Here is a 22966-nt window from a genome sequence, read left to right as displayed (position 1 = left end):
AAGTTTTATGAGTGGGATGTAAAAACTACCCTCTGCCCCTTCTTCTTAAACTGCCACCCTGGAAAAGGCTGGAAAATAGCCATAAGACTTTCATATAAAACCTGAAATGTTACTTGCATCCAATTTTTCCTTCCAAAACTGATTTATTTTCACCCTACCATGCAAACATGTCCAGGCACCACAACAAGAGGACAAGCCAAACTGTTCTTGTAAGATTCAGTTCGGCAAAGCAGTCATGGTTTCAAGTTCCCCTATTCAGCCATCCGAACTTAGAGTGGATACATAAACTATCATTATAAGAGTTTTGGAAAGTGGTGAATACCAGAAATAGTTTGCAGTTGTCTTATTGTTTTATACTCTTCATTCATTTCCATTTTCTATGGAACTCTTGGTTCCATGATTCCCACAAGTCACACAGTTAACATTTAATATTTCAACACTGGAAATTGTTTATGGTTTTTTAACTCCAAGAATTGTGCAACAAACTAAGCAAGCAAGTAACCATAGAAACTGTGGTAGAGAAAGAACTAATTTCAGCTAGGAAACTGCAGGGTATTTTTAATTCTTGCAAATGTTATTCTGTCATATTCTACATGTGAAAAAATCATTTAACATTTGCAGTAACTCACATATACTTGTTATGTACTAAAAGACACTTCTTACTACTGTGCTGTAGTAAGTATTCCATTTCTCTCTTCTTTCTTTTCTCCTCTCTCCCTCTATCACAGTACAACATTTTCTTCTGATAGCTTACGAACACCTGTATAAAAGAAATTTTACAAGGGTCTTCAGTGGAGAAGAAAAATGCACCCTGTGTAGTTATTTTTAAGCAAGTAGACTCTAAGAGTCAGTTAGATTTACTGTCCTGTTAAAAACCAGCTTTCGTGGCATATTATCTTTAAATTGGCTAGGAAGGATTCATATTTTCCTTATTCTAGGAACTTTGCTAGGCAGGCATTAAATAACAAGTCCATGAACACATCTAATGATATAAACTACAGCCTGCATGATATATGATGCAACTGAAGCAGTTCAATGAAACAGGATCAAACTGCTGTTTGGAATCAAAATGATTTTAGGTACCCACATCCCATACGTGACATGGATCTTCATACCCAAAAGGAGTATTACATTATGTCCTGTGCCATCTTACAGACACTTTGCTTATAACTATTGTTTCTTAATGATGGTAAAGAACTACACTGGTATTAGTGAACATAAGATAAAACGTTGAGGTTTTCTACTCAACTGCCTATTTTATCCCAATGTTGGTTTTTTATGAAGAGTCGAAAACTTCCAGGAAGAAAAAGACCTCAAAACTATCTGGAAATTTGTAATTCATCCATTTGGATTACTTGAGGACTTAAACAAAAATATTTGAAATAGTTAGTATCTTTCATAAAAACTGAATATGTCTAAACGAAGAAGGCTACACTTGTCTTCTCTTGCAAAACAATGCTTATAAGTATCTTTCCGTAAAAAGCATCCCAAAAATTTCTGAAAGCAGAGTAATGTACTTTTATTTTTAATAGCAAGAACCCAACCCAAAAAAATGTTCCCAAAGATTCAGCAAAATACCATGAAGCTATGCAGGCTTTGTGGACTTTGTTTTGGGAGGCATTTCGGTTGAATTGTCAATCTAATAGATAGAGATATGTGCATATAAATTTCCAGTACTTCTGTAGCACTCTGATGAGTAAATTTTAATTCAATCAAACAACACACCAATTCAACAGAATGCAAAACCGTACAGATCACATCTCCAGTCCTGTAAGTACAAGTACGTGGAATGAAAAAACAGAGAGCCTGGATAAAAAGCCAGTTCTTCTGTTGACTCTGGCATGGAAATGCATCCTCTTGATTTGGATAACAAAGGCCAAGACCACATGGTCCCTCGGGAAGCAACTGGTTGGAGATACAGTGGGACATAAACAAAGCTTCACACAGCTACTAGCACATGTTAACTGCCACAAACAGCAGGGTTACTGCTTTGGACTAGTGGGAGGTGGCCACTTCTCTGCAGCTCACAGCACTTCATTTAGAAACATCTGCTCTGCCAATTTCATTAATCAAATGTATTTTTATACCTAATGATTATATGTATTATTAATGATATTGTTTTAATGCATTTTTAAAAATTAAATCTGTAAAGTACTTTAACCAAAACACTATGGATTTAACATTTTTATCAAGTAAAGAAACAAAATACCGCAAATAAGAAGAAATTTGGACACAAGCCCAATGTGCCAATTTATTTTTTATTCTCTTTCTACTAGCAGACTCTAGTTTGAACAATTCTTCCTCAAAACCATGCAGATTTCACTGGACAGTACAAGCATTTGCTACAACATCATTCAGGTACATTACTTAAGATGATAAAAAAATCTTCAAACACTGTACTTCAGAAGTAAAGAAGCTGGCGTACAGCTTTGACAAGATTCCAAAAAGTATGTATTAGTTTTAGAACGGCAAACACTGCTTATTTTTCTTTCCATGACCAAATGATAAACACCGTACCAAGGAAAAACCACACACAGCTACAAATGCTTCCTAAATTCAGACATCATATTCATACCTTATCCTTACAATATTTTAACGTAGCTCAGCTGGTTGCATCTATTGAGACCATCTATTTAGTGACTGCAAAATTACGTACGTACAATAAATAACAGATCCACTAAGTCAGTGATAACGTATTACCTTATAAATAACTGCCAATTCCAGTGACACATCAAGACAATGTTCCTTTCAAACCTTACCACCACTTTACCCAACGATCACAAAGTCAACTGCAATTACTGAACATACAAAGAGTAAAAGCACACATATAGCCAAAGAAGTATCTTAACACTCAAATTTCAACATATGCAATATATGTTGCACACATCAATCCATAAATCAACGCAAAATTTGATAAGGGTGTCACGGGTTGTGATATTAATATTCTGGCATCTCATACATCAAATGGCAAGGATGGACAGTATTAACTTTACTTGCAAGTATGCAGAACTAACTGGAATGTTTAGGTGGGATAAGTAATACACATCCCAACAGAAATCACATCATAATTTTCATAATTAAACCATACTTACTCTGTAACATCTGCCCCTGACCAAACCTTTGCACAGTGTCTTAAAAAAGAACTGGTTTTCCATGCTGACAAGTACGGCTTTTATAAGTGGGGAAGGTCTGAAGTAGTTTGCTTTTTGTAAAAACTACTCCTTCTCTCCAAGAAAATGACTGAAAATAATCTAGACCATCTATTACAATACTGAAAGCTTGAACTAAAAAGCTTAATGTAACCACAGACTGACACAGAATTCCAAGTAAGCTACAATTCACGGGCAAACTCTTTTTAACCTGGCTGCTTTTTACAGGATGCTCTCTCTCTCTTCTCCAAAACCAGCCCCCTCTGAGCCTGCAACGGTGTGAAGCTCTGATGAATCTTTTGAAAGCCTGCTGTAACTTGAACGCTGGCTCCGCTTGTGAGCAACCGTCTTCAGGTTCTCATTCTGAACCGCAGTTGGATTGGAACCTGAGCCAGGGTGCAGGATGATTTGAGATGGATCTCTGATACCTTGTATTTCTTCAAAATTTTGATTAGCTCGATTGCTTGGAGCACTGTTGTTATTTAAGGTGACTGTACTAGGGGTTCTGTTTAAATTATAGACTTTCTGGCAAGCTGGCCAGTTCTCTTCAGGGCTACTTGCTATCAGGCTGCTTTCAGAAGGGCTTTTCTTATCTTCTGAGCAAATAGACATGCGAACCACAGCTGGATCTTGAAGGCCACTAAGGCTGTGTGGAATTCCTCTCTTTGCACTGTGAGTGTCATCTTCAAGCTCAATGAGATTTGCCTTTTCAAGCTGAGAATCATCTGCTCCTTCATTATGGAGGGAATGATTTGGAGAACTTTCATTGGATCTTACACCAGAGTCAGATGAATCTTTCTTATCCAAAAGGGCATCTGTCAAGTACTCCTTTGCTTTGATGAAGGTTCTAATAGGTTCAGAACCATGTTCTGGAGATTTGGGCTGCTTCTCTATTTTGATATCTGTTTTCTTATCTTTACCTTCCTTAAGGAGAGGAGTATTATCTGATTCCTCAGTTCCGGACTCATCTTCATCACTGGGAAGTTTCTGATACCGGAGAGTAACTCCCTTAAGCTTTAAATCTGCAGCCTGGAATATACTTGTTCTTTCTGAAGACTTCTTTCCTGGGAGAAGCTTGGAACCAGACTGATCAGATTTTTCATCTTCTTCAGTAATAGGATCCAAAGGAGATGCATCACTAGTAGAAACACCTGAAGTACTGTAGTCAACAACATCATTTCTCTTCAGCAAGAAGGACTTCCTTCCATCATCTTGTTTCTGTTCACCATCTTTTCCTTTTTCCTGCTCTGCACTGGAGTGCAAGGAACCCCCTGATGTGCTCTGCCCCATATAGAAAGCACTTGAGCTATGAGGGGAGGACCTCCCACTCACTGTAGTAGAATTGGCACCTCCTTCTAACTGTGACATCTGAGCAATATACTCTCTATATGCATCTCTGTACTCTGCCTGCACCTTGTCAGTAAGCTTTGATATTTCAATACTAGAATCTTGAGAGTTAAGACTTGAAAGACTTGGAGTTCTTCGAGTTTGTGACTGAAAACAAAAGAAAGAAGAGAGAGAGAGAGATAACAGTTAAATGAACTATTTTTACTTTTACTGATCTTAAATAAACTAACTCAGACCGTTAAGTATGTGCTTAAATTATTCTTTTTGTTGCTGCAAATTGTCAATGCTATAATTAAAATATGTTTACTATAATCATACATATGCAATCACACACACATTCACTAAACTTACAAAGTATTCTTATTGTTGGTCCCCATAACAGAAAATTTCCACAAAACAAGTATTTTATCCAGTGCATTTGAGGCTAACTTCTGAGTATATAATTATAAGAATTGAATTTGTATGTCAAGATGGGCTTTTCTAATACATTTTTGTACATCTACAAAATTAGCATTTTATATTAGACAGGAAGAATTCATCTAAATGTTGAACATCTCTCAAAAACGTTTTTAAAAGACCCCCACTCTACCCCCACCCTACCTCCACCTGTTTTAAAAGACCCCACCCCGTACTTCAATACACCCTGGCAAAATGCCATTGCATGTAGCTGATTTCAGAAAAGTTGGTTTTCTGGCAAACATATTTCTCTTTGCCCCCTCCTCTGCTTTTAGAATTGTCGTTATTTTTCTATACCCTACTCTGATTTGATTGGTAATTAATTAAACTAACTTTCCCAAGTGGAGTCTCTTTTGCTCATGACAGTCACTGGTGAGTGATCTCTCCCTGCCCTTATCTCGACCCAGGAGCCTCTCATTGTATTTTCTCTCCCTGAGCCGGCTGAGGGCAGTGACAGTGCAGCTTTGGTGGGCATCTGGTGTCCAGGCAGGGTCAACCCACCGCAGCAGAGAAGCAGCAATATTATTTTTTAATCAGTATTGATTTAAAAAATTCCAACAGGTCAATTCTAATGTTTTCTTAAGGACAAACTACCTTTCTCATTCCTTTGATTCAACTTCAGATAACTGGGCATCAGAAGTACTATTTATTTAAATATAACAACTTTGAGTAATGCCAGTTTTGGTTTGGAAAAACATACACTAATAGTCTGTTGCTGGAAATGGGCAGTAAGGGTAATCAGGACCCTACAAATACACACAAACATGCATGCACACATTCAGAGGTATCTGGGATAGACATCTATCTCTGGGATATATATCCCAAACCTATTTTCATGGACAGTTTTCATTATTAAAAATATCATCTATAGTTAGTAACTTGTGGTGTCTTTTTATTTTCATGAACCTTCAAGATTTTTTAATTTACTTCCAGAGATGAAAAAACTGCTAAAATGTTTGGGTTTGGTGGGTTTTTTTGTTTGCTTTTTTTTTTAATTCTAACCACTATTTAGTTACCAACTGATTTGTCTTATTTCATAAAGACAAATGAAAATCCCACACTTCAGGTGATTTCATAAGTTACAGAAAAGAAATGACCACAACCTATAGCAGAAATTAGAGATAGAGAAGGATGTCAGCTCTGGAGTCTATGAATAGGTTATGCATTGTCAGGACAAGGTTCTGATGTCATGGAGAACTGTAGCTGTCTGTTTTAAAAAACCTAACAAATATATCTGTAATCCTTTGAACAGCATAGCACCTAGCTAGCACTTAGCTGAAATATTTCATACACAAAACCTGAATACTATGATAAACAGAAGTCTTGCATGACACTACCCTAAGCTAGATGAGAAAAGCAAGACAGCTTTCGTTTTTTTTTCATGAAGAGTGATTATGGAACAGATGAAAAGTTTTCAGATAGTAAAGACTAAAGACCTTGATTCACAGAGTATGGTTAGAGTTTACATCTCTGCAGAACTAGTCTTTATCAAAATGGAGAACTGAAAGTATCTGAACCATCCCAGCAGACATATTTCTTGACCTGTCTTTATGAAAGAATGGAAAAAACCTTTTTTCCATACGGATAAGCAAGCAGAATACATTTCTCTACTAAATACCTGCCAACTTAAGTTACTATGGCGGGGAGGAGCTTCATCAAGACCAATTGTGTTGAGTTCTTCAAAGCTGAAGTTAAGTGTGTAGGGAGCTTGACCGGCAAGACCTGTCAGCTCAGTGTGAGGCAACTCAGTGTTATGCCCAGGACGGCGAGTAAGTTCACTGTGAGGAATCGCAGTTGTAACGTGCTCAGTTGCTCCACGAGGATCTTCCTGAACAGCCTGATTTTCAGAATTTCTCATTTCAAGTATCTTAACGCACAAAAAGAAACAGAAATAGTTCCCAAAATTGACAAACAAGAATTCTATTAAAAAGAGGAATGAGGAATTCACAACTGTAAAAATATACCTGCGTATGTGGTTGTGACCATGGAAAAGTGCAAAGAAAAATCTGTTCACAGACCTAGTGCATTCATTGTCTTTACTGCAAATCACAGTTTAATATTTAATAATTCTTTGTATTTAAAAATTATTATTACTGCTCAGACCCTTGAAAGAATTCATATCACAAAAACACTTAAAGTCTTGTTAAACTAGTGAAAAACTATAAATTTAAAAGCAAAACCAAACACTACTTATCTAACAATAAATCTCATTGTGTAATTCTCAGTGTTTTCAAGACTGACTTAGCAGTTGAGAGATAAACTGTTATTTTCAGAAAGAAAACTGGCAATAGTCTAAAAATACTTAAGAGAAAACACAGTTCTCTGTGATGTGTAACTCTTCCTGTAACACTGTCATTTACTTTCAAACTGGGAGGAAGGAAATGGGGGATATTAAAAATCTATACATATGCTTCAGTAACAGCATGCAGCATTCTTATATTATACAAGTATGTGTCAATTGAATACTGTACATTTATCTTATTGGCTTGATTTTCAGCTTAAGTTCCTTTAAAAATCAGGCTTATTCAACTGTGGGCCACACACCTCTAACAGCCTGGCTGTCTAAGTCCTTGCACATATTATTACACATACTTCGAATTCTCTGAGTAGTTTTTAACAGAAGGACAGAGGCTTCAAAAAGAGTTAAGTTCTGACCATTTCATTAAAAAAGATAAATTTGAAAGGGGAACCCATAAAGGAAAAAAACAGATCCTACAAAAAGAGGAGGCAAAACTTCAGAGTTTACAATCAATTAAGACGCAAATCCATAGGGAAGCAGTTATTCATTAGTGCTCAAGACAAAAAGACAAAGTAACAAAATAAGAGATGTATGCATGTTTTAAGACAATACTTAGAAACTTAAAGGTGATGACAAAAAGAAAACAACCAGGGAGAAAAAAATATTCATATTGAAAAAGACTAATTTATGATGACCTGAATACTGAACAGAAAGTCTTACCATGCTCCTGAAGAGGTGCCAGTCACCAAAATTCATATTCATTTCTTTTTTCAGTTCGTCAATATTGCACTGAGCCAAGACACGACCATTTATATTTGCCTGAAACAATAAAACTAAACAATGTAAATTACAGATACGAGATTTATGGCATGGCAGTAACAGACTAAAAAGGTAATTAAAATTGGATGCGGACTACTAGTGAAACTCCCCAACACCACTCTTTAAGTCCAATTTTATAAAACCACATTATATAGAAGTACATTTATTGATGATTGCTGATGGATAAGAGCCACCTATGTGTCATGGGAAAAAAAGGAAATATTAAATAATAATATAAATATACATTAAAAATGTGTATATGAAAGGCAATATGATTGCATTCTATAAACCGACATAAGGAAACAACACATTATTGGTAGAAAATTCCAGGGACAATAAACCACATTAATCTGCCTAAATTTCTCTGACTCAGAACAATTGGACTGTAGATGCCCGAGCATCTGAAGACAATCAGACAATGAAGTCCCAGGCATCATCCGACCCCTGGCTTAAGGCATCTAAGATCAAGTACTACCTCCATCAAGTTTCCTGTCTGCATAATACAGGCTTACATTCCTCCCATCATCAGAAATACCCAGGGATAGAAGACTAGATTTCTTTCTAAAGAAAGTGCCTAAACAACATATATATTCCAGAAAGGTGACTCCTTACATTAGGCATGTTTATATAGTGCTTAACTTTCAAAGGCACCAAATTCAATACAAAACCATTTCAACTGCATAACAATGAGAGGTATTTCTCTTTATACCACATATCAGTGGATGGACAGAATGTAAAAGAGGAACCATGTCTTAGGAGAGCAGTCAGAAAATGGAAGACCCAAGCTGAGAGCTATGCTTATGCTGAGGGATCTCAATGGTTTTGTTCCCATATCCCAGCAGATGGTCTTAAATCAAACCAGGAAAGAGACCAGGCTGAGCCATTTTCATCCCTCTTTTTTACAGTAAGAAATGCAAGAATATAAATAAGAGGAATCTCGTTAGAGATAACTGATGAGCACATTCTTTTCACACTCTAGGGCAACGGAAGCAACTGAAATTTTTTGCAGCTACGCTTAATGACCTGCAATCTAACATTCTATTTCTTGCTTTAAGCAACTTAAACCTGTCTCTTAATCTTTGAATCAACATCCTTCCTGTATTTGTTAAGATATGATAGGTTCCAGGACAAAGCGAGCTCAGCAAAAACACTCACTAATGACAACCTTTGTATTTTTCCCTTCTTTCTTTGTAAAAGGTGAAAAAAAAACGTTCACACAGAACGGTGAAAAAAAAATTAATAAAGGAGAAAATTATTCTGTTCGAATGTATCTATCAGAGAAAAGAACAGTAGCAGAAAAATGTACAGTGGCCTTTTTCTGAAGCAAATAGATATGGACTGTGATAAAGAAATGGAACCATCTTCACCACTCATTTACAACAGAAGAGATGTGCCAATTTTTCACAGTGAAAAAAAGGGATGTTGCTACCTGGAGATAGAACACATTTGCAACCTTTTTTATCTATTTATTATACATGGCAATTTTGAAAACGTTTTTCTCGCTTCTATTCTCAAAATAACCAGTCTCATCAGCATTTATATTTCTGACTGTTTTTCCCTTTTGCCAGAGCACATTTTCTTGCAAAAATAAATGCTTGTATTAAAAATGTCCTCCAAACTTGGCATGCACAAAAGTTAGGATGTTGTTTTGACATTTGATGTGTTTCAGTAAACATTTTCAAGAAGAGAGGCAACTAAGTATTTCCTTTTCCTTGTGTAGCTCCACATTTAGGTACTAAATACATTAATGAAATTCCACTGATACCTTTTTTATTGTTGCAGAGTACTGAGGTAACATGCTCTGGTCCAGACCATCTATCTGCTTTAGCTTCTCACACACAGCTTCCACGCTCATTGTGCTCAGAGACACATGTGATCCTCCTGTGGTTGATCCTGGTCCTGTTCCCTGTAAGGTGAGAAAACGTGCACGTAAGACTTGTTCGAGTACTCAGTACACCTAGAATTTCACAATACACACTAACACAAATCAAGCTGTGTTCAACTACATTTTAAAATTAAGAGATGAGAATAAGAATGCACAGGCATTTTTAATTGCTATCAGAATATCTATATATTGGGAAACCTTTATTATAGGTATTTATACAAGAAAAAATCCCAGTATCTTGTGTCTTGCCTCTATGACAAAATAACTCTCCTAAATTATGTTAAGAAAAGAAATATAAAAATCAGAAATATTAAGTAAGGGTTAATCAATTTAAAATGCACTTTCACTCACAAGTTTCCCCCTGATTTTAGTGGTTAGTTTAGTTCTGGGATGTTTGGTTTTTTCAAATAATGCAGATACAACTCAGATCTTCCTGTTTTAAAAACTCCTGGTTTAGTATGAGACAAAGGTAACCTAAAACATAACTCCTCAATGACTTGGATTCTTTGGGTAATTTTAGCAACATCTGTCCATTTTCCAGATGTTCCTTCAGCTCCATTTATGCAAGATCAGCCCAGGGGCTGTGTACCACAGTACAGAAACACTCATCAGCACTGCAACTGCCCTCCAAGATACTATGAGCATGCTTCATACATCTCAAACTTTGGCAAGATTTAGGTAGAAAATATTTATCATTCAGCTTTGAAAACACAGGAGTTGTCCTGTTAATGTTGCCAACTTCTGGGAATTTCAAAGAAAGGGTGGAAAACCAAACCAAATGCATCTGCATGTAGTCAGTACACTAAGACAGTATGTTCTCAAAAAACCCCCACATATTCCTTGGATGGGGACCTGTGCAGTTACACCAGTGATTCCAAACATCTAAAAGCAAAATCAGAACCCGTTCTATCAGCTATAAAATACTCCCTATGTAGGTACAGAGTACACTCTCCTCCTGGGAGGGAGGCTGCACCATTGCTTTTTCCTGAAGTTTTGGTTTCAGCACTGTAGACCATGCACCAAACAGCTCATTTCAGGAGGATGCAAAAGAGCTTCTAAAGCTTCAGAGCTCATCATCACATGCATAAACACTGGGATGTAAACATGCACTTTGACTATCCACAGTTCAGTTAATCAAATCACCAATGAAGACTGGTTGTATAATTGCAATACTTTCCCCCCATTTTTATTTAATTACTTCAAAGTTGTTTAATCTTTTAGAATTAATATAAATTAATAGATCTAAATATATTGCTTATGAAAACCAAGGATCGTCATAGAGAATGCCATTAACAATATCTGAATTATCTAAACTAGGATATTTACAATTAATTTATTCAAATAGTAATTCCAAGGCAGCAATCCAAACCTCCATTATCTACTGTCATTTAACCTCAGAGTAATTTCTGACATACTGTTGTTAAAGATGTCCTGATCTGGGGAGGTAGGCATTCTCCCCAGCTAAGCTTCTCACAGTTTCAAAGTTTAGATGATATTACATGTAATTCCCACAAGTTCTCTGCCAGATGTGCTTGAAATGGACTTAAAAATAGCTGTTAACTCCTTTTGGGAACACTACAGGAGGTTGTTGGGAATTTAAGTCTGGTAGTTCACACACTTGCCTAGAAACAGCTGGGGCACTAATCTTTGTTCCTGTGACCATTTATAATTTTTTTTTAGTGTGATGTCCACCGGATACTACACAAACAAAAGATATACCCCATTTTCTGGGAAGGCAGTCTACCTAAATTATTGCATTAATTAGACATCATAATTCCAGTCCAGTCTAGGCTCTTAGGCAAGGGCTTGGTATTCCTTCTGAGGACAAGACAGCTACTTTTCAGATTCTGCAATGTATCCCTAATTAGGTGCCTACAATACCTAATTAGTTATCATACAGGCATCTAAAGGACAAATTTTATGTCTTAATTTAGTCTGACTTTTAGCACATCTAAAATCTACATCACGTTAAGGATACAAGCCAACCATCAAACTGATGAAGATGACAGAACCCATAAACTATTTATCATATACTTTTATGAACATCTTTATTTTTCCCTTTTAAAAAATCATTTTTTTTTTATTTTCAGCTTTTCTTCAGAATATTGGTTTTGTCCATTATTTCCCCACAAACACACTATTTACTATTGGCACGAGTTAGATAAAACATCAATGAAGACAAGATAATTTAAATCTTAATTATTTTTTGAAAAAAAGCTTATCAATTAAAACAAAGGAAACCATTGTAGCCAAAATTACATTGCAGCACTACTAAAATAAATGATCCCTAAGCAATGTATGCAAGCAATTGCCTTTGTTCTTGGAATCTATTGAATACATTTATGATATATCTAGAAATAAATGAAGTTTTAAACACTTCTAATTTAACAGTTCTCCTTCAGATCAAAATGTTTTTTTTAGCAATCAAGAACAAGCTATTCTTTCTGCATGCATGAAGACTTAGTTTAGAAACTTTGCTTTCTGTGTATAAAAAGAAATACATAAAAGAGCTAAAATATTTAGACTATTTTTGTTAAAGTGTGAACTGTTTGAAATAGATGCACATTAATCCAAATCATTCTTTATGAAAAGAACTCTCTGAAGAATAAGTAATGTAATAGCTTTAGGGATATTGTCATCATGTAAGTGAATTAAAACTGTACTTAAACTGACACATTTTTCAGCCTTAGTGGTTTTGTGAGAGATGCTTAGAGAACATTAGTCTGAAAAGTATTTGCCATGCAAAAGCTAAAAGCAGCTTGTCAAAACAAACCTCAAGGCTAGTAATGAGCATTAGTTTACAGACAGCCCAGCAAGAAGCGCCAGTATGAGAGCTTCTGAAATGACTCCGAAACAAGTGAATGATAATTCACAGAAAGTGGCTGTACCTGTCTGTTTTTGTTTAACCCAGATTCACACAGCTTTCAGAAAAGGACAAAACAGAATTAAAAGAAACAACAGCTTAAAGCGACATCACAAAGGTTGAACATACAGACGACATGCTTTAAAGTAAACAGAGGGAATCAGTGTTAGGACACAAATGGGATATTTTCATACTGTGATGAAACTTCTAAGACAGATCTTCACAATATACATTGAGGATATGCTATACAAGTACTATTTTCCTATGAGCAGACTACTGTGGTTTGCACTCATAAAAAACCCAACACTTGCTATATTTTCTTTTGCATAAAAGTTTTATATAATGTTTCTGATGGAAAATCCTGCTTTTAATAAAACATCCTCTGGTCATTTCAAGATCACATTATACCACTGATGTATCTCGAATAGCTTTTAAAACTTCTGTATAACTGAACCTGCCCACTACCCTTGCCACCAGCCAAAAAAAAAGCAAACCAGCACCACCCACAGAACTGAAAAGTTATTTGTTATGAAAACAAATATTCAAAGCACAAAAATGCTACATAAAAGCACTGGAAAATCTGTAAGAAAACTCCCATGCCATACATTTTCATTCCTGCTCAAAACTTTGCAAATTACTTCCAGTTTCTCAGAGTGCTGGATATTTATCTATCTATACTATATGCTCTGGGCCACATTAGTTCTCATTCAAAGCACACATATTAACTACATCTTAAGGGATTATATATTCAGTGCACTATGAAAAAATGTATTTAAACAAACAAAGTAATTATATCACAACAAGCTGCACCCTAACTAGTCACAATTAACAATGCAAACTAAAGCATAAAATCGAGTTTATTACAGATTAGCACTGCTAATGCTGGTTTGATTTCTAACATAATAGAGGATTCTGTGAGCCATTCTGTGTTACCATTCCATGTCTGGTAACACTGCATTCCACCTACAAACTCCTCAAAAGAGCACTCAAAAGTTATTCAGAAATAAGCATTTGTACAGTAAAACCAGCAGAAAAGCATGTTTGCCTCCATCCCAGATGTCAAAGGCTGTCAAAGATATCTTAAGACTATTTCCATTAGTGATTTAAGCCAATAGCCTAAAATTTGCAATGCAGTTTCATGCCAATACAACTAAATAGATGGTATTTGGTAAACTTACCAGTTTGACACCTATGTTTTGATCCATTCAGCAAAGAACAGTTAACTACAGTCTGAGATAGATAAGTTTTATCATCAACAACAGAATCCAAATATAGACGAATAGAAATATAGAAACATAGAAAGTGGTAGAAGGTGTATCAAATTCTCGATACGGGATGACTGTTCCCAAAATATTCCTCATTTCTACTAAGCTAATGTAGACTTACGCTGATATTATGGGACTAATGATTAGGATCTGAAATTTCAGAACTTGGCCAACCAACTCCAATGTCAGACTGACAACAACACTGAAGCCTTAACTAGATCACATAATAGCCTCAACACAACTCTGTCAACTCAGGCAATAAGCAGCAATGATGATCTGTATATAGAAAAAATTATACTCCTGACTAATCCTTTTTTTTTGCCCTGTTACGACTCAAACATCCAAAATAATGGTTATTTTCTATTTTACACAGAAGTAAAATTGCAACATTTCTGGCTCCTTGCCAGTTGTGCATGAAAGACAATTTCGATTCTACATGCTCCTCTTGTTTTCAATCACCAAATCAATTACACATCTTGGTTTTCATTAACTACTTTGTGCAGTTTTTTTAGTTTATTTAATTACTTTGCATGCACCAATCCATTTAATAAGTAAAGTTGTATCACTTATACAGCAGCAACGACCCATCAATTAAGAGCTACCTAAATAGGTGGATGAAATTATTGTACCCATCATCTACAGGTAATTGTAGTAAATAACACAAGTATAATACTGTTTCTTTTCACAGAAAATTCAATAAAGTTGACAAAAGAAGTTGTTTTAGAATAGGTGAAACCCTGACAAGGCATCACACAAAATATCATATCCTGACTAACAAATATTCCTGTCAAGTACCTAGAGACTTCAAAAAAAATTCAAAGTTTTAGATTTACACCATAGGTTAAATATTACTAAGTCTTAGAAAAGTACATGATCTGATGTGCTGCACTACACAGATTCACAGTAGTATAAGTTAAACTCAAAATTAGATCTAATAAAATCCTGCATTATCATAATTTCACAGAGTTTCTTTTTAATGTTTTAACTCCTGTATTTTCTTCCTTACTTACAGGTAATAGATTCCATAACTTACAGGAATCTTTTAAATTGCTGTTTGAAGCTGCAGCCTGGGCGTGCTTTAAGATACACACTCAGCAGCAAGCTGAAGAGCAACCAGGTCCAGCCCTGCTGCTGGAACTCATTCACTACTTTACCCTGAGACTAAATCCCACTTTTCCAGGCTTGTGTCCCTTTTCACACTCATGGATACACACACACTTCAGGCATCACTCTAATACTTTTGAGAAAGTTCTTTTTTGAGAAATTTCAATGGTCTGGGAAAAGAATGGGATACTGAGATAAGGAATCAAACACAGGGAAGACTTCAGCATCTTCAAAAATATACTACAAGGAAAATTACTCCCTTCACAGAAGGTAGCTAATAATGTGGGAGAGAGAACTTCAGGGTACATTTTCCATTGCATCACCCATACATGGTTGCTCAGTGAAAGTTACATGTAGTTAAATACAGTTTGGAGTTTGTGGTTTTTTTTTTTTTCATTGCATAACAACAGAAAGACATTTTTGCAATGATCTACTAAAAGAAAAAATAACTGAGATTAAACTATATCTATTGCCAAGAACCATCGGCAGCAAACATTAAGAGAATCATGACAGTCATGTGAACCTCTTTGTTTCAGTAACAAATCATGATCACAATTAATTAGAGTTAAAACTTATATCATAAAGATGACTTCTTTGTGTGAATACTCAGGATAAAACAAACAGAAATCATGGAGAAGGTAGTTGTTAGTATTCTGACTCAAGAATAAGCTTATGGCCAGCAATTTCTTTTTTTCCCATTTCTATCCAAAGTTGCTTTATACAGTGTTACCTTCAATAGCTTTATGTCACCAAATAAAGAAGTAGGGTTCGGGCAAGAGAGTTGACTGAAGCAGAAAAACACAGTTACTTCTAAAATTTAAGCACTGAATGACCAGCTGTCATTCTTCACTCTGTTTAGCTACCACAACACTCTTTACTGAAAGCTCACCACAGCTACTGAGAAAGGCAAGGGGAAAACTACAGGGGAAAATAGAATACATCTTAAAAGTGACATATTAGCTCTTAAATTCATTCACGAACTACATTAGTTTTCAACTACTCTATTTGCCCACCAAAGCCACTGATGCAGTGTTAGTGAACTGCAGTTATGATTAATGCAGACTCATTACTGCTGAAAAAGCAATGAGATGCTAAAATTTCCACACCACAAGACTACTCATTTACCATTGAGGGGTCTGTGGGTGAAGGAAGCCCCTCATCAGCATCCTCCTTGATAACATCCTAACAACAACAAAATATTATGGTTTGGGTAAAATGATCAAGGGCTCAACAAAAATTATGAAGTAAACAGTGAATGAGAATGATCTCATAATAATACATAATTCAACAGAAACACATTTGTTTTCTTTAAGTGATTAAAGCTTTTACAACCTTTTAACAACTTTGCTCATTGTATCAATATCCTAGAATTAAAGTGATGGACAAGTGAGGCTTTTACGTTTTTATCTTTCCTTAGTTCATAATTCCATTTGAACAGCCATCTGTCAGTAAAATAAATACTGTTAAAAAGGAAATTAATTATTCTATAGGAAGGTAGAAACGTCTGCTCATTTCTCCTTTTCAATGGGTAAAGTTGAATTATATGTTCTTGCAAAAACATTTAGGATAAAATGTATTTTGTTTTACATTTCTTTTAACATTTTAATTTGACCTTCCAGTTTCTAGTATTTGTTACAACATTAAAGGATGCAATTTTATCTTCTACAGATACGTCAAAGAATTCATGACATATTATTAAAAAAAATGGAACAAGTTTACAAGTAGCACTCATTTTCTTACAATATTACACTACATCAATTTCAGTATTATAGTACAATTGGCATTTTCATTAAAATATTTTTTGCCAGTATTACTCCTTAAATCTTGATATATGGATGTTAGAATTTGTTTTCCTCTGTACTGAATTTCTAAAGTTAAAACAAAATACATTTTACATTACATGTTAATAATACCTTTGCTTAAAATATTTATAATATAAAGCTTATACTTGTCTAATAGAGAATCATCATTAATAACCTTCATTTTCATTACTCACTATATTTATTGTCTAGGTTAGTATTTGAATTACCCTTCAAAATACTTACTAGGCCATTGTTCTGATCTCTGGACAAACTCGTTTTTAGTGGTGGACGTGAGATGAGATGAGAACTGCCAGGGTAATACCTTGGCATGTAAAGATATGGGGCAAAGAATGGCTATGGAAAAAAAAAAATGTAACAAAAAAGGGACAAACAATTACACAAATCAAAATGTAATAATAAAATAAAAATCATTTCAACAAAACACATCCTCTAGTTGAATTTAATAAAGTGAAAAGAGAAATAACTAATAGCTTTCTTTACTTTTTGCATTGAACAGAATTCAGTCAAAAGCTCTGTAGTGAGTTATTCAAAATCCCTCAGCAATTGACACCCTTTCATTCTCCTCAGAGCCAACAGGTGCTCTGGCATGGTTTTCTGGAGGAACAGAGCTGGAATGGTTTTTCTGGTAGCTACACTCTAACATGTGTTTTGAGTATGGCAAAAGGATAATTTAAGGATAATTCTGACAATTTCACTCTCTGACCTTCTAAACTCAAAATCAGATGCTCAGTAAAACCTGCAATCATTAATAATAGCCAAGACAATTGTATCAAACAAACAAAAACTGTGACACATAATAGTATCACTAGAACTTCCCATATCTGTGGTACCCAATCTGAGGGTTTCCACAAATGCTAGATTTTATAAATTTATAAATAGATTCTTATAGCTGACAGTATTTGAGCTTTGTTTTGTTGGAAATATATTAATGCATGTTGTTCAATACAAATATCATTTTAAAGGACAATGTTAATTTAGACTTTAGAAAAAGCAGAATTATAGCACTCATTGCTTTCAACTCATTACCTAGTTCTTAATAAAACCCCCAAAACAAACAAATAAACAAACAAACAAAAATCACAAAAACCTAAAAAAGTCTCAAAACAATGGCTGTATTACAGATTTCTGTAGATTTCTATATATAGCATTTCCAAAATTGTATTATCCAGCTATTTAACAAGAGACTATATTATTTGGTTTGTGTTTCTGCACATGACAAGATTCTAATTAATCTACTGCAGCAAATTCAGTAAAAAGTAAATAATTGTATAACTCAAGGGCCAATCTATGAGGGCAGAGTAAAATTTGTTGAAATATTTCACTTTAGATTTGTCAATAAGGACAAAAAACCTTCTGTATTCAGAAGGAGCCCTATATGAATTAAGAAATTTAAGTTTAATGTCTGAAGGTATCACTTATGTAGATGGCATATGCTAAAACTTCAAGCTCTTTATGGAAAATAAAAATGGTCCCATATTCTTAGCTGCTAGAGGGAGACTCTGAACACTTTCACGCAATAACTACAGAAATTTCATATGCTCTTCCAACGTACGAAGTTACACGATATGCACTGTAACCAACAGTCTAAAAGGGGAAGTTTGGTTTGGTTTAAATATGTAGAACCAATACCTAGCCTTTGCCTTACATTAACTGGTTAGTATAGAAAGAATCTAATGCATCAGTTTTCCACTAAAAGTTTTAAACCACATGGAAAACCCCCAAGCATGAAATGCTCAATGATCATACTGCAATGCAAGTGCCCAGCTCTCACTGCAGTGCCTGGTCTCTGAAATACACACCAAGCACCCACTTGCTGGTTGCAAGACATCAAACTACAAAGCAATGGAAAAAAATTTGTCCACTAAAGCAATTATCTCACAGTTCTTCCATAATTTCTAATCAAGTCTTGAACCCACTTCAGCTACTCCACTGCTTCCCAACTGTGGGATTAATTTTCAATTATAGGTTTGAACACTACAGACTCAATCTTCATTTGAAGTATAATACAGGTATCATAAAAACATGATATCAATATAAGTACATATTGGGTATAAATCAGTGTAGAGTTGCTCTTCAAGTCTGCACATAGCCTACAAAACACAGGAGTGGTTATTATTTTTTCAAGACATCAGAGAATTTTCTCCTTTTTTTAAAAAAAAAAGTACTCACATACCATTAATTCTAGCTCCCACCCAGGAAATCCCAATTAGACTTGCTTACTGCTATGACCTTCCATATAAGAAAAATGATCTTCACAATGATCGATGAGAGCTGCAGTTCTTAGAACATGAACTTGAATTCAGCTTGCAGCCAGGCCATTAGACAGTGGTCAACTGTACATTTTAGACAGTCCTATACTGATAGCCAGAGTGCTAAGTTTGAAGACCTGATAAATAGGACTGTTATTTTTCCTTTCCAGCTACTCAGAGGGAGAATGGGATTTTAAACCAAAAATTAATAGATTATGTCACTGCAAGTTCAAGGTCTATAACGCAGAAGAATCTAAAGAACAAAGATGAAACATACATAATAAAAAAGTGTATTTCCTAAAAATAAACAGAGTGTTTTCCCCAACAGCTCAAAGGTTTCTTTGTTAAGCACAAATGAATGCTTAAAGACAACAGGGCAGGAACCATTCACTGGTCAGAATGTGGCACATATCCCCAGAACTCAGAGTGGTTTTGAATAAAATTCAGTCATTTCCACAGAAGCATTTGAATCCATTGTGTTGTGTCATACCAGTATTCAAGACTTCTCTTGGAAACTTCCACTGGGGAGAGCCTATTCTTCCATTGCTATCCTTTTTTTTAAACACCATTCTTACAAATACCTGAGAAGTGAAATATGATTGAAAATGCTGAAGGAAACAGTCTTTCAGGATGAATTTCCTACTCTTAAAAGGTTCTCATCACTTATCTCAGTATGTGGTGTTCATGACAGTACTTTCATGAGTCTAAAGTAATGAATTCAGCTCTCTTGACAATATGTGTAAGTGAAACACCAAAAACAATTATACTTTAGAAGGGTAGTATAAAATTCCAGAGAGAAAGGCCAAAACTGAAGCATTTTAGTCTTCAGCAGGCAAAAAAGTAAGCATACCTCTAAGCCTGTGTATGTACTTCACTTGTAAGAACAGCTGATGACTCACGAATAATTGTTTCTGTAATGCTTATTAGAGCCAAAAAAACCCATACAGGTTTCAACGGTATATCACCCCGACTTTAAACCTTGTCATGTACAGCAACACAAAACAGGGCAAAACAGACACAAAAACAGGGCTTCCAATGAAACACCTATTTTAACGAAGCTGAGTTAGTATCAGCACAAATACTCATGTGACAAGTGTTTATCAGTGTTGGACCACTTCAAAGTATACGTCATTTTACATTATTTTCAGCGAAACAGTATGTCACTGTATTGAAGGTATATAAGGATAATTTTAGAATAGATAACTTAAAAACTTCTATGCTACATGTACTCTTTTTTTTTTTTGCTTTGGTTAGTAAACACTGATTTAGGAATAAGTCAATATACTTTTCAGCTTACTAGTTTATACATTTACCTACAATCAAATCTACTTAAAATTGAGGCTATTTCCTGTAGATAGAAGTAAGCTATGACTTATATCAGCTCTCTATGTTTTTTTTTTTACGATAGTACTAAAAAAAAAATTTAAAAATAAAGTTTAAAAATACTGAATACATCCTACAAAATCAGAAAGTTTAGACTCGATTTGACTATATAGTAAAGCACTTCATTTCATTTTCAGGTGAGCCATTCCCAGGATTACGTTTTCTGAGGCCCACAAATAGCTCAAAAATATATTTTTTATGCAATTTATGTTAATTCCTTTAAATTAGTGCAACACCGGATTAGGAAAAAGATCACAGAATAACTTTAAAAAGAGACAAAAGGGAAGACAGACATACATTCTTGTAATGTAGCTCCCCACTTGAGTTTCTGTATGTTTTAACAAAAGTCACCAAGAAAAAGCTGGGATCCCTTTCAATATCTGTGAGTACGCGAACAATTGAGTAAAGTTTACCCTCCCACCCCTCCCCCAAAAAAAGCCCTGCAATATCCTACAACTGAGCAGTGTCAAAATGATTTGACCTTTTTTCCCTTTGTTAATTTGTTTTTTACCACATTTCTCTCCCAGACAACAGTGACTGAACGTTACTGTTGGATTTGTCAACTCTTGGACTTTTCTGAACTCCTAAATAAAACTTGCATGGGTATTTCACTATTTTATAGATGACATCTGCAGTACTACCAGATTAAATCAGAAGAATGTTAATTGGATCTGGATTATTTACCCGATTGTAAAAGGGATGCTGAGGTCCTGTCATACCACTATAGTAACTGCTATGAGGTTGTGGGGATAAAACTCCGCTGTTGAAAGGTCCATTGAAGGAGGTTGTAGAAGAGCAAGCTGATGAGGGCTGACTGAACAGAGATGTTGCTCTTGCAGGTGCCTCATGTAAAGGCAACGTGGGATAAGGAAGTCCTCCAATATTCATCTGGTCTCTTGCAGCACGAACATCTGAAAAATAAATAGGTAAGATTTTGCCTGAGGTATCTGGAAAAGTTTTCATTTGTTTGCCAATTCATTACAGTACATTTTTGTGTATTTAACTCCCATCACAATTCACCAAGCAGAATGTCAAATTTCAGCTGCATTCAGTTGATTTCTCCTGATGATCACATCTACATAGGAGTCTTTTAAGAAAGTCAGGACAATTCATTGCATAAATTTAAGTAGCATACTAAATGCCTCTAAACATTCAGAGTTTTTTTTTAAACATGGCATAAAGGAACCTGTCACTCTCCAAGAGAAGCTGCTCCAAGGCTGGTCTGTTCCATGGCAGAGCAACAGATCCCTCCACAAAGTGGCTTTTTCTGACCTGCCAGGAGCTGTCAATATTCTCACAGGAGGTGCTAATGAAACTGAGGTTCCCAACATGCCTCAGCCCAGGCAGCGGGAGCGACCAGGAGCGCAACAACGCAGTTTGCACAGCCAGGTGCACAGGAAGGGTGTAGTCACCCCACCAACTCAAGAGGTGAGCTTCACTGGTGGTCATCACCCTCTGGGAAGGAGCTCAGATATGGTATCCACAAGGCAGAAAGTTATGTCCTCTGCACTTGCCAGGAAGGGTGTGACAACCCAGACAGAGCTCCCATCCAGGTCTCAGGCTGCAGGGAGGGCCAGAGCCAGTCACCAGTATTGGACAGCAGTAGAGACAACAGCTGTGTGGGGTGTGACCAGGCAGACGATCCTGGTCCAGCCTGGTGGCACAGCTAAGTGAGGAAGCAGAAAGGTTAAGGAGCATGACAGAGTCCAAGCAGAGAAACTATTGCAATCATGCTCTGGCCTCTCTGAGACAGAACAGTCACCAGAAAAAAAACAGGATCCAGGGGGTCCTGTATCCTCCCCCCAGCAGGCAGAAGGCAGCTGCGCCAGGGGAGGTTCAGGTTGGACATCAGGACGAATTTCTTTGCTGAAGAGGTGGTTAAGCATTAGAAGGGCTGCCCAGGGAGGTGGTTGAGTCACTATCCCTGGAAGCATTCAAGAAACAACTGGATGTGGCATTTAGTGCTGTAGTTAAGTTGATGTGATGGTGTTTGGTCAAAGGTTGAACTCGATAATCTTGGAGGTTTTTCCCAGCCTTAATGATTCTAAGATTCTAAGACAGTATCTCAAAAAGGAGTGAATGGAGGGAAGTCCTCACTCAGGGCAGCAGACACCCCACCCCCCCACCCCCAATCTCACAGGTGCCTCTGTACGATAGGTATGAGGCTCTGGATGTGAAAGGCCAGTCAATGGATGATGACAAAGACAGTCCATTACACCAGAGGTATTCCAAGGGTCTGAAAGGCCTACACCTCATATCAAGACCAGTTTCACAAGGAAGAGAAGACGGATTGCAGTTGTAGGTGATTCCCTTCTAAGGGAAACCGAGGGTCCAATATGCTGTCCCCTTCAGAAGCCTGCTGCATCCCTGGAGCCTGGGTTAAG

The 22966-nt window shown here is 36.0% G+C and overlaps 1 protein-coding gene across 7 annotated transcripts in view; it reads right to left on the bottom strand.

Moving 5' to 3' along the window:
- Window positions 1–2225: 2225 nt before the first annotated feature.
- The window catches only part of KIDINS220 (kinase D interacting substrate 220), a 78062-nt gene continuing 57321 nt past the window's right edge, over window positions 2226–22966 (bottom strand). The window contains exons 24-31 of one of the 7 annotated variants that reach the window (XM_027747578.2): window positions 21267–21493; window positions 17173–17283; window positions 16253–16309; window positions 12784–12816; window positions 9776–9916; window positions 7912–8010; window positions 6571–6819; window positions 2226–4643 (exon numbers count right to left, since the gene is read on the bottom strand). In XM_027747578.2, the coding sequence (XP_027603379.1) occupies window positions 3372–4643; window positions 6571–6819; window positions 7912–8010; window positions 9776–9916; window positions 12784–12816; window positions 16253–16309; window positions 17173–17283; window positions 21267–21493 (2189 nt within the window). In that variant the 3' untranslated portion in view covers window positions 2226–3371. The remainder of the gene's footprint in view (window positions 4644–6570; window positions 6820–7911; window positions 8011–9775; window positions 9917–12783; window positions 12817–16252; window positions 16310–17172; window positions 17284–21266; window positions 21494–22966) is intronic. The other 6 variants (XM_027747574.2, XM_039387371.1, XM_039387370.1 and 3 more) reach the window with 6 other exon arrangements.

Source organism: Pipra filicauda, unplaced genomic scaffold (assembly GCF_003945595.2).
Source record: "Pipra filicauda isolate LSUMZ 115617 unplaced genomic scaffold, ASM394559v2 scaffold558_size305803_pilon, whole genome shotgun sequence".
NCBI lineage: Eukaryota > Metazoa > Chordata > Aves > Passeriformes > Pipridae > Pipra > Pipra filicauda.
Note: the sequence above shows the minus strand (reverse complement) of the source record. Positions and strands in the feature narration are given on the sequence as shown.